Raw genomic sequence first — 13,368 nt, 5'->3', positions numbered from 1 at the left:
TATAAGTATTTTTATATATATTTAAGTACATATTAGTTAAGTATTTTTGTTCTTTATGACCGCAACCCTAACCATCTTCATATTTTGTTTTCTTAGTTCCATTTTATTTTGATCTTCAAAACTAGTTATTATGATCAGAAGTTTCCTTGATCTTATATTGAAGAAATATTCTGTGATCTATCTTGAGTTACACGATTACAGTTACTTCTGACTTGTGACCACGAAAATTATCATTTTCGATTAAATTCTTCCTTATATTTCCCGGTATTGCAAAAAAATATTGAACAAACAGGTATTGTTAATGCTTGAGTTGTTCGAACACAAGTTTTGACTATTATCTACCTGTCAGGGACATGCGCTGTATAGGTTATGAAAAGAAAATCCGCCCCACCAATTTTATGATAGTCAAAACTAGTTTTGGAATAGAAATGAACTTATGTCTTCCAGTTTATCAATTTATTCCCAACGATATTTTAGCAAAATTATTGACAAATTAATTTTATTAAAATAATTCCTTTTAAAAATAAAACCCATTAAATTAACAAGCACTATGAAGAAGATTCATATAACATATTGTCCAACGAAACTAGGATTTACCTTTGTTCCAGTACAAGCCACCACAACTTCTTGTATTGTCCAAGGGGTAACCATGACTATGAAACCTAATGACATTGCTGCCATTGTTCTAGAGGCATTAGTACTAAGACGTCTTTCATGAGCCACCATCTAAAAAATAATATTAATTATTAATTTTAAGAAATATTCTATGCTTATCATGTAGAGCTTATCTATAATTATTAAATAATAAAAAATAAGTAAAATATATATATCACCACGTTTCTATGACGGATGGATCTGATATGTAACACATTTCTACTATCATTAGAAATCTATTATCTATTTATTTAAATAGAAATCTAGATACTACAGACCCCCAGCAAGACGATGGACACCAGAGGAGGACATATTTATGATGATCAGGGAGACAAAGAAACCAAAACAATCTAATGGGCAATATGCCGCGGAACTCCTGGCACGGTTTAACAGAATAAAAAATAAACTCAGCGAAATGATGGAAACAATCCAGGTACAGGGTTGGATGCAATTTTTATCCCTGGTACTAAAGATACAGTTGGCAAAGGAGCTAGGGAAGAAGGAAGGATTTCCGAGAGAACGCTCATTTGTGGAAATTGCTCAAGATCTCATAGAAAGAAGCGCTAGAGAGATGAAGGCCCGTATGGAAGTAGAAGAATCAGTGTGGACCCGGGTAAAATACCAACGGCCCAGAAACATGCCCAACCCTTGGAGGAGAGAACACGTAGAGGGTAGAAGAGAAAGAGCTAGCAACCAAAAAAAAAGAAGAAGCCTAGCTAAATCCAGACACAATAGTCGGTGAGAGGACCGTGTCACGGTTATGGAAAAATCGGGCATTTAGTGGCGCAGTGCCCGCGCATGAGATGCTTTGAATACGGAAATGAGAGGCACATAGCCAAACAGTGCCCATATAAGTACCGAAGAAGAGATGTGGGCCGCGGCAAACCAATGGAGATCAACGCCCGACAAATACGGAGAAGCCACCGTAGGTTGAGTAGATCTTCAGATGAATCTACGGAAGCATCACCAAGAGTGGTGATAGATTACAGGAAGCTGAATGAGAATACCATAGACGAAAAGTATCCGATCCCTAGATTTGAAGACATTGTGGACAGGCTGAGCGGGGTGACAGTATTCAGCACATTGGGCTTGAAGGCTGGATATCATCAAATAAAAATGCACCCTAAGGATCAACATAAGACGACATTCACATTCGAGAGAGAACACTACGAATTTACACGGATGCCGTCTGGCCTCAAAAATACTCCCAATAACCTTCCAGCGCCTGATGGACGAGTTTTTGAGGGAAATAGATGAATCTGTATGTCAGATTTATATGGACGATCTCCTAGTGTTAGTAAGAACGAAGAAGAACGTGTGCAGAATTTACACAGCATATTCCAGAGAATTAGGCAATTTGGGCTCAAATTATCAGGAGAGAAATCATCGTTGGGTGAAGGGAGTTCAAAGGTTGCTGGGAACTTTAAATTATTACAGGAGATTTGTGCCAGAAATGGCTGAGTACCTTGTCCCACTCAACAACCTTCTGAAAAAAGGCAAAAAAGTGAACATCACTCCGATGGTGGAAGACAAAATCAGACGGTACATGGAGAAGCTGCAGCTGGAACCGGTGCTTGCATTCCCAGACTTCACTCGGCAATTCAATATCACTACAGATGCTAGTGAGTACGTACATGTAAGAGTATATATATTATAGTTCAAACACTACCAAACTTTTTTTACTGCATCACTACAAATTTTAATTTCGCGAACTGCCTGGGCCCATAACCTGTTCAACGCGGAGGTGGTAGGCACAAATAAAATGTTTTCACTGTTCTTACTGTTTTATTAGTTACGGTTAAATAACATAAAACGTTCTTACTGTAGTGAGAACCAACAACACACACACTAAGCTTGATGGCAACCTTCCGACTATCGTAGCAAGCCGGTACAATCGATATATTCAAATTTTGCCACAGAGCAACGTGTATACAATAAAAATGATTTTCTACATATCACTTTAACAATCTCTAGATTGAAGTAGCCTCCCTCTGGAATCGGGGGTTCAGTTACGAGGGAGAGACCTTATGATCCTTAGCGTTCGTGGGACAAAAATAAACCAAGAAAGAAGCATCATTAACATGAAAGGAAATGAGAAGTGGAAGGAGTAGATAAAAAATAAAATGTGAAATTAGGGAAGTTTAGAACGCTATGAGTGGAGGTGTGGTAGTAAAGAATCAGTAGGCCTCAATAAATGCATATACTGTAAAGGATAAGAGTAGCTACGCAAAAAGATGTGAATAGATAAAAGATCGGATGTATTGGAGGATAAACCACAAACCACTTCGTTAGAAGATATTCACATTATTCGTCTAAGTACATCGCAGGAGTGGTAGCTGTAATAAGAAGTATATACATTAACAGTTTTCTGGGAAGAATATATAAAGCCCGAGGGGTATTCGTCCCCCGGTATTGTTTGCTCAATAATCGGAATATATTCACCAAGTGGTTTTGTGTGAAAGCCCATAACTACTCATTATAATACCATAATTGGATACTTTACTTTAATGAATCCACAAGTGCTGATTTTACCGGTTTGTAGGAAGGTTCGGAAGAGGCGTGGCCTCGTCTCTTGAATTTATTTCCCCTCCGTTTTCAATTTACTTAATGCATTTTGGCACGTTTGTTACCTCCATTACTTTTCTATTCTCCTAGTACCTAATGTAGTTATATCGATGTATGTCTAAGGTGTGTTATTTGTTTTTCTAATACTTCAAGTCAACAGTTGGTTGTAAAATTAGTCTCGCCTCACTAATTCTAACGTTTTAACAAGTTTTCAGTACATTATTGGCTAGTTTATTGGTGTACTTGTGAAGAAAGATAAATTTGTCTGTTAACAATTAAAAATATTTCATCAACATTATTATGCTGAGAATAAGTTGAAGACATTAAAACGAAATTGGATATCAGTCAGTTACTCTATAATGTATATAGATCTTGAATATTTAAAATGAGGCTATGCTTAGTAGTCCATTGAATCTGAATTCTACTGAACTCAATACTCCTGTTTAAAAAAAAAAAAAAAAAAAAAAAATGGAAAAAAGCCGTTCTAATCAATCTATAAAAGAGGAATATGATGTTTTAACACAAAAATTTGTTAAGCTGAATGATGAAATGCATGATGGTAAACAGTTTGGTAATTATTGTAGACCTTGTGATATGATAATGCCATCTCGATTGTGGCACAAACACTTAAGTGTACATATTGTTAATAATCCTGCGAATGAAGCCTATTGTACTCATTGTAATTTAGTTGTTTTTGGTAGCAGTGCTGATTTAGATAAGCTTTTTATTCATCATATGGAGAAGCATTTTAAAACTGAAAATGAACCTAAGTGCAGTAGTCCTGAAAATGCTGATCAACTTCAATTAGTTTTTAATGATCAGACTATTGAAAAGATGGAAGAAGCTAACAATCAAGGTTATTTTATGATTCCTAAGCCAAAAATTAAAGATTATTCTCAATCTAATTCTGATATTGATCAAAGGAAAATTAGTCCCGTATTCACAAAAATTAATAGGAAAATGCATATGAATGGAAATGGAAAAGGATTTTTTTGTATTCCATGTGATACAGCCTGCCATTCAGAACAAGACTGGATCGATCACTTTGAAAGAAATGAATTTCATGATGATTTTGATAATTTTGGCTCCTTCGACAAATGTAAATATTGTGAGTTGGTGCTGTTTGCCAATCCTTCTATTTTGGCAGTTTATAAAAAGTATCATATGTATGGTCACAATCACCAAAGAACAACATGAAAGGTGATTATCATTTTAATCACCCATATTCATTCAGGTAGTTCAAGGTGAATTGTGTTATAACAATGTTATAACATTTGGAAAATGAAGAAGGTTGGACCAATGTCTTGTTTAAAATAAATAAGGATACCAGAAAACGCTACATTAAAAAAACAAAGGTAGTGTTGATTTAACAATCATATTTTTTGAAGGTGAAGGATATTTTATCAAGATTTTGGTGGAATTTTTCTTTTTATAAGTTAATAATTGAATTTATGAAATTAAAAAAAAATTGGATATGTTAGTCATTTTTATTTTACTGGTTGGGATTGGAAAATATTCAAGTAAATGTAGAGTTAAACACGGTGTGACAAAATGAAAACTGAATGAACTTTGCAATGTTGAAATGTCCATTAATTATGATATTAAACCTTCTACCAACGCTCACTTATGACATAATTTCAACGTTATTATTCTCTCAAGAAAACAAATTTCCTAAAGATGCTTTCTATAATTTATGAAATCAGCCCCAAAAAAAGGGTATGATACCAAACACTGCAATTTATACAAAATCACAGTTACCATGTTTTACAACCGAACACCTAATATATTGATTGTCTCAGATGATAACTTTGTGAGATTATCAATGATAAATTATTTGATATAATTAATTTTATTTGCATTTAAAAAAAACAACAACAAAATTGGGTTACATTATGCAAGTTTCACTCCTCAGAGTGATCTAATACATACTTTTTTGAGGGGGGTTATGAACTACTCTATTATTATTACTGCTTTACTTGGATTACAGCTGTCCAATTCCACTGGCTAGCAAGGAAAGGAGTTAAATAAACCCCCAGCTTTCCAGATGATGTTTGGCATATGTCCCTACTAATACTAACCAATTTATGGTGTCAGGTTAGAAGTGGCAAGAATGGTCTACCATTTTCTATAATTGAAGATGTACCCACCACCATGTTGGAGTGACAGTTGTGAACCAGTAAAAAAGCTTGTCTGCTAGCTTCATGGATTTTGAAATTGGTAGACTATCTTAAAGCTATATAGAAGATTTCTGCCAATTTATAAACTAAATAGGTATCATAAAGGTTTTTATTAAAATTCTTAAAAGAAAAATTTATTTCAGTTAGTCAGTTACAGGATTATTCTATATGATACATAATTCATATTTTTTGTTAATTGCTATGCATATCGATTATTTATTCAGTTTAAAATTTTTACTGTATGTATTAGGTTATCTTAAACAGAGCCTATAACTTTAGTATGTCTTGCACTATATTTATATTTTATTTTGTCGCATGAGTAGTGGCATACTTCAGTTTTACTGCTAATTTCTAACTTTTAACTGTTATATCTTTTTCCAAATCTGACCATAGCAGGTCAAGGAAAGGAACTTGAGTCTTACATATAGATGCTAACCATTACTTTGTATAAAGGCTTTGAAACCACTTTTTTGATGAATTGCTTCCCTCCAGATCCGCTCCTGCATCATTGTATTTGGTTATACGATTCATGTTTCAGTTAAAATATTCTCATTGGAATAACATTTTTTCTTTTATTTAAAAGTATATGTAGTTAAGTGAAAGTAGATAGATGTAAATGAAACTTTATTTACAATATCTAATAATAATGATACTAATAATAATTTACAATAATTTGTTAATTATTAAAAGAAGATTGGCACAAAATGATTCTTGCCAATATTACTTAAAAGGTATCTTAATTTAGAAAATAGATGCTTAGCACTTGTTTGAGAAAATTGTAAAAATTCATCATCTTCCAAAACTATATTTATTATATTACACATTGGCTATGGCAGATTAACGTTATTGGCTTTACAGTCAGTTGAACAAGTGTTTGTCTTTTAATTTTTCTGTCTAATTATTTTATTTAATAAGATTCTATACCTGGAATCATTACACACTCTACTAGATTTCATAAATTTGTGTCTTGAAAAAGGTTTTCTTACTGTTTTTGACCAAGTACTCTTGACCAAGTTCTAATCCCTGACCCTTCATGGGTTGGTCGTAGTAGTATAGATTATTATTTTTTTTTCATGTCCTCGCATTTCTTCTTGACTCTTTGCTTCTATTATTTCCTATTATATTTTGTTGATATTTATACTGTGTAGTATTAAGTATTTACTTTTATTAGAAGCAAAATATATACTTTAATTATATAAATATATTATTTTGTTATGTACATTTTTGTTTTTATCCTAATACTTCACCAAGTTTTTAAAGATTTTTTTAAGGTATAGTTTTATACAAATAATAATTTTTTTTAGTAAAGTATAAATAATAAATTACTCAAGCTACTATTCAGTAACTCACATCTTAATTTATTTATAGGTATTATTTGTAGATACCGTTAATGTATTATATATTCATTACTTCTTTAGTTGTGGGGTAGTTATAGTCCAAGAGGGGAGAAAGGACGGTTACTTCACCCCAATTTTTGATGACTAATATAATAATATAATAATAATATCATGTATAGTTACTAGTTGTAATTGATGAGTCTGCCTAGTATAGTTAGTGGAAATAAAAAATGGCGGTTGTTGCAAAATGTAAAAATCATTACTTTTTCATTTGGAGCTCTGTATAATTGAAACTACTTACAACACTAAAAATCCTACTAGAAAATGATTTAAAGAATAGAAAAGTTTCTAAAATATGAGCCCTAATAGAGCTATTTACAATCAATAGTTCCCGAGATATACTTCTTTAAAGACAACATTTCATAACAAAATAAAAAAAAATCAGTTGTTAATGACTTTAATTTGGGAAATATATGTCTCAGAAACCGTAACAACTTGATGCCCAAATCAATCCATCAGGACGCCTCTACACAACAATGAATGCCAGTTTATAGTTGGCAAGAGATCAAGTGGGAGGCTAACAACTAGATGGATAGGCAGAATCAACAAAGATATGAAAGAGCTGCATGTAACAAACTGGAAAGGAGTAACCCAAGATAGGCAGGCGTGGAGAAGGCTGGTTGGGGAGGCCAAAGATCAGATCTACCAGGCCTGTAGAGCCAATTGAAAAAAAAATCTCCGGAATCATTAGATATATAGATATCTATTAGCACTCATATTAAAGCTCGTTTAATTTACTATATTTATAGTTTATGATATGTGTTCGTAAGAGTAGTATTTTTCATGATATTTGATAAATAAATCCACTAAAAGTTGATTTCTAGTTGTTTGGACAAAATTTTTGATTATGGAAAACATTATCTCAGGAACTATTAGACATATACTTGGCAGACTCATCAATTTTGATTATTAATTATACACAGTTTTCATTAAAGTTACCAAAAATTGGGGTGAAATAACTATCTTTTTTTCCACCATACTATTTTTTTTCCATCTTGTACTATAAGGGTTTTTGAACTATCACTGTATGCAAATAATACTTAATTTTAACATGAAATGTTATTTTTTGTTTGAATGTAAATATTTTGTTGCTGTTTGGTAACTACTGCACATATCAGTAGATAATTATTTGAATGAAGAATATTTATTACTCTTTTTTTTGTTTTGGTTTGAGAATGTATTTTTAGGATCGGAATGAGATCACATAATGGCCTGATCATTATAAAACAACTATATGAGTAAATGATAATCGTATTATTATTTACAGATAAATATCACCTCTGCTTGATGTAGGTTTCACAAATCTATTCAGCATGTAACAAATATAAATGAAACCCTGGCTGGAACTGACTGTTTAATGAGGAACAATGATGTGGCAAAAATGTATCACCAAAGTATATGTAGGAAACTGAGATTAATGACCTATGATGAGACCCCATATTATTGCTTTACCCCAGAAAAACTAGTGGAAAACATAAATACAAAAGTTTACTGGGATGAGAAAATTAGTACAGATCACAGAGTAATGCATGAGAGAAAAGAAAAGAAAAGAAAATTCATAGACATGGTTATTCCAAATGATTTAAACTTAATTATCACAAAAGCTGAAAAAATAAGGAAATGCCAGGAGCTTGCCTTAAAGCAAAAAATACTTTATCAGCTCGATAAAATAAAAGTTAATTTATCAGTTATAATAATGATAATTTCTTCCAGTGATCTTAAATTGAAAAGTACTGGAAAGAAACAGATCTTGATTGGGGCTTGACGTACTCGACTTGAAAATTTATTTATTGATATCTACAACTGTACATAAATACATCAAGTAAATTTGAGGAAATCATAGTGGTATGGTACTAGTATGTAGAGAAACTACCCAATGGTAGCACTCTAAAAACATCTTTACAATATAAGGTCTCGAGGCCATCTTCTTTTCAGACGCCTCGGAGGGTTGTCCGGAATATAAGAGGAAGCAAGATTAGAAACTAATGGGTTTGAGTGGTTAGAGAGTTTACAATGGAAGGAATGATATCTGGTTCGGGCTAGATCGGTTACAAATGGAACATTAAGGTCTTTGTGGATGATTTTATTTAGGTAGGGACCGTTTGTCTAGTAAGTGCTGTAATAGTCGAAATCGACGTTCAGTTTCCTGTCTTTTAAGTCTTGTGTGAGGATTCCAGGTTAGTCGTTTGTCCAGATGTCGTCCAAGGTAGCGGATCTGTTCAACAGGGGTAAGGGCAACATTATTGAAGTATACTGTAGGACAGTCAGTAGGTTTACGACGTAGGGTAACTTGATGACGTAACTTGATTGACGTAAATGTAACTTGATGGGATTTGTTGGAATTTATCTTAATCCTCCAATTACGACACCATTCTTCGAGGGCTGTGATATGGGATTGAAGAGTTTGGGATGCAATTAAAGGGTTATTATTGACAGCGAGCACACATGTGTCATCGGCACAAGTGGTGAGGATAGTGTTAGGATTGACATCCCATCTGCTGTATAGATTGTGTAGAGGATGGGACCGAGGATCGACTTGAAAATAGATCAAAAATCAGTCTTACTTGATACATGTTGGATTGTTAGCAAATTTTGAAGAAAATTACGTAATTGTCTTCTGGGAAGTAGATATTATTCTAGATATCTGCAAAGAGTATAAATTGGTTAACAATAATTTAAAATGCTAGGATAGTTCATATGCCTTACTCTGTGAATGTATGTTTCATTTTCCTTCAGTTTTTCTTTCATCCTCTCTCCTTCACTCTGCCTGCTATGACTTGGCTGAAAGAAAAAATGACCTTGTTAAAAATACGTATTAATAATAATTGAATTGATTCTTTGGTGTAGTTAAAGATAATGAGAATAGTAAAATTTTGTGGGAATGAGCTAGTCTGTGCTTTCTTTTATATACATTTTAACTTGTATAAACCAATTCCGAAGATAATATACAATGAAAACATTTGGAGTAATTTAATAATTCGTAGTACCTAAAATGTATCCTAGAAAATTTCATTTTGTTTCAAGATTGGTGTACTCTATTTCTTGACCATGGTGGAGTTACACATTTCTAATATTGTGTTAAACACATAATAATTTTCAAAACTTGAACTTTGATCAATTTAATAAAAAAATAACCAAAAATTTCTTATATTATGGACAAAGAAAAACAAGTAAAAATATTGAAGTAAGAATTCCGACAGCATGGAGGGCAACCAACTTTCTCTCATACCCGCAGGAAGAGTGATGAAGTCGCAAAGTTTCTCTTGCCTTCAAAGAACTTGCAGGGGACAATCAATTTGGTTGGATATCGACAGACCTGTATCAGATGCTTAATAGCCAGCGAAGTCAATCTAGATCCTGTTGTTTCCGAACTTCCGATTTAAAAAGCGTTCTACTTAATTGAAAACACATTTATCACATTTCATGTGACAAGTCATATATTTTTATTAAAATATTAAATTATTTTAAGAAAAATTAAGTTTAAGGCAAATGTCCGCATATCATTAGTGAAATGAAAATAATGAAGACCTGCATAAACTAATTTACAACTCAGTCAACCATGACTGGTTCATAAAATGTTAAATTAGTATTTTGTGATCAGTTGGAAAGTATCCTCTTTCGCAGGTTTTCTATTTACAACTTTATTTTACACCTGAATGCTTTAAATCACACCTCACAGCTTTTTCCGTTTATTCTGTACCAATGAAAAAATGTGGTGTGCTATGCGGATCACACAACGTTCACTTACAGCCTTTTTTACGTCCCCATGTTTTGTGTAGAGTGGTGGACTCGTGTTGAAGTCATGGCTTTTTTTTGTAATTTTCCAAAAAAAAATCTAAGCCAGGGAAAGCGAAAATTATGAACAAAATTTTTTTTATTTTCTGTAACTATAAAAATTCGTATTTTAGAGTTTCTCTAAATGGGAATGACGAATGTAACTTTAGTTTCTGCCTAGAATATAACAGTTTAACAGAAGACAACAAAGCCGTTATGTAATCGGGAATAATCGATTGATCTCGGCTTTTCCCGTTTGAGCTGGATGTTTCTATTTTCCCTTTTTTATCGTTTAATTATTCTTAATATTTTATATTTATCCATTGTTTATTATTTCCGACAATGGAAACTATTTATTTTTTTCAAATAAACTAAATATAAAGTGTTTTTAAAAACTCGTCGTTAAAGCCCGGCCTGACTATTTTAATGAGATTAAGATATAGATGATGTTAAATAGCATTTAATTGTATATTGATATGTCAAGTTTAATCAAAATTGTTTGAGTAGTTTTCGAAAAAATCGATTCGTTAAAGTGAATCGATATCCCATCAGATATTTGTTGAGACATGATGTTTCTCGAGTCCCAGTGGGGTGAATTTCGTGACCCCCTCCTGGGGACTCAGCCCACTCTTGTAATTTCATGTGGCAAAGGAAGGGCATTGTACATATGTGTTTAGAATAGTCTTGTATATATACTAATAGTTTTAATAAATAAATTAGGAGAGAGGAAAAAAAAAATTCTTAAATGACATGTTAATTTTTTTAATATTTCTTAAAGAATTATAATTTGTTTAGTTCGGAGTTACGGTGCATCACAGCCTGAGTGATGATATATTACTTTATCTGAAAAATTTATACCAGAAAATTATGAATAGGTAGTGATAGTTAAAGGAATGACCCATAAATTTGTTATGTATATATAAAAAATAAAGACGCTATTTTATCTTATTTATCATTGATCAAATAAAACTGGCGCTGTAGGATTCGTTTTCATAATTAATGACTATAATAAATCTTACAACGCTTAGTTTAATGCCACTAAATTATATTATCTTTTTTTCCCTCTCTATTAGTAACGATTCAGTTATTTGGGATAGCGGTGTGAGGTAGGCTGAATTTGTGAGACCTGAGAATAATTCACTATTAAAAATATATAATATTATGTAGATTATAAACTATAAGTATTAATATAGTTTTTTGCTAAAAAATAATTGTTTAAAATTATTAATGAACTAGATTCCGTTCCTAAAATGTCCCTAGGAAGGGAGCCAAATTTGTAGCATGAACAATAGCAAAGGCTATACTTGTATTTTAAAACTTTTGGGCTGTACTGTGCACAGGGGAAAGGGTCTGGATTCGTGGCTACGATTATATTGAAATGTGAAACTATTACAACAATAGAACCTGAGGTAAAATTTGATTAAATTTATTGGTAGAGCTTGGAATGATGTAGAACTCAAAAAGTTTATCTATGGTATTTTTGTTATCCTGTAAGATGGAATGGAGATCATCTGGTGTATCATATTAAGATTTGAGGGAGTTACATGCTCTGCATTCAGTCAAAATGTGTTTAACTGTAAGTTCTGTTCCGCAAGTTTGCCATACAGGTGGAGGATCGCGGGCCATAACCGTGGGTGAGACGCGAATGATCTATTCGAAGGCGCGTCAAAATCATCTCCTCTTTGTGCACATTTCTAGTTGATAATATCCAAGGACGTCCCTTCTGATTTCCCCTGATTTGTTACCGGAAACATTTGTCTCCATTCCAATTTAATCCTCTGCTTAATGAGGGCAATGAAACCATTCTCAGACACTTTGCAATATGAAATTCCTTCAGAAATCGCCACTTTTGCTGTCCTATTTACTGTCCCAGTTCGTTACCCAATATTCTGCAGTGTCCAGGCGAAAAACACTGAAATGCCGTTTCTGTTAGCGGACTATAATAAGTAATATATATTTTAGTTTTGTGGGTTAGTTGAAAAAATATTTCTTAAGCTAAGTAGAACAGACAAAGAGTCACAGTACAAATGACCAGTTTTTGTTTTGTAGGATGAAAAAAGCTTTTGTTGATTGAAATCATTTCAGCTATAAAGCTACTACATATCTGTAATATGTAAGAAAATAAGTACTGGCAATTATTGCACACAATCTAGGCCCCAACACCTATGCAATTTTTGGAGCCGTCAGTATAAATGAAGTCGGCGCCACCTAATTTGTCTTACAGTCTAATCAACTCATATTTATACCGATATAGCGAAGTGTTGGTTTTAGGTTGCTTTGAAGGGAAAAGACAAAGTTTAGGGGAGGGAACCCCCAAAGATAACAGTCTACAACAGAATTACAATCTCTTGCAAGGTAGGTTTTCTATTCTTTTAATGTTTAAACTGAGCAGTAAAGTGAAAACCCTGACTGTAAACAGTGTTCTCTTTGTTAAGTCGATTTGCTGCTGGTTTAAATTCTGTCTATTTGGAAACAACTCATTCATAGCGTTGTTTATATTTGACATAATTTTAACAAAGTAAATGAGATCAAGTGGTTTCTTCGTAGGTCAAGCGGAGGCTCACCAGCACCAACATATAGACTATTGATTGGACTGGAGCGGAGAGCACCGGTAGGTATTCTGAGCCCTGCATTTTGTATAGAATCTAGCATTGTAAGGGTGGTACTCGATGATGAGTTGTAGGTATTACAACCGTAATCTAACTTTGCTCTCACCAGCGTTCTGTATAGGGTCAGCATACTTGTTCGATCCGCACCCAAGCTGTTGTTACCGACCATTTTTAAAAGATTAAGGGAGCGGA

General features: G+C 33.1%; 1 protein-coding gene across 2 annotated transcripts in view; it reads right to left on the bottom strand.

Annotated features, from left to right (window-relative positions):
• The window catches only part of LOC106690113 (muscarinic acetylcholine receptor M5), a 16,156-nt gene extending 6,586 nt beyond the window's left edge, over nt 1-9,570 (bottom strand). The window contains exons 1-2 of one of the 2 annotated variants that reach the window (XM_014435418.2): nt 9,500-9,570; nt 598-726 (exon numbers count right to left, since the gene is read on the bottom strand). In XM_014435418.2, the coding sequence (XP_014290904.1) occupies nt 598-726; nt 9,500-9,541 (171 nt within the window). In that variant the 5' untranslated portion in view covers nt 9,542-9,570. Of the gene's footprint in view, nt 1-597; nt 727-2,119; nt 2,433-9,499 lie in introns of those variants that run through there. The other variant, XM_014435416.2, reaches the window with a different exon arrangement.
• Nucleotides 9,571-13,368: the final 3,798 nt, after the last annotated feature.

The sequence above is a fragment of the Halyomorpha halys genome, unplaced genomic scaffold (assembly GCF_000696795.3).
Source record: "Halyomorpha halys isolate HHAL.00 unplaced genomic scaffold, Hhal_1.1 Scaffold1581.1, whole genome shotgun sequence".
Classification (NCBI taxonomy): domain Eukaryota; kingdom Metazoa; phylum Arthropoda; class Insecta; order Hemiptera; family Pentatomidae; genus Halyomorpha; species Halyomorpha halys.
Note: the sequence above shows the minus strand (reverse complement) of the source record. Positions and strands in the feature narration are given on the sequence as shown.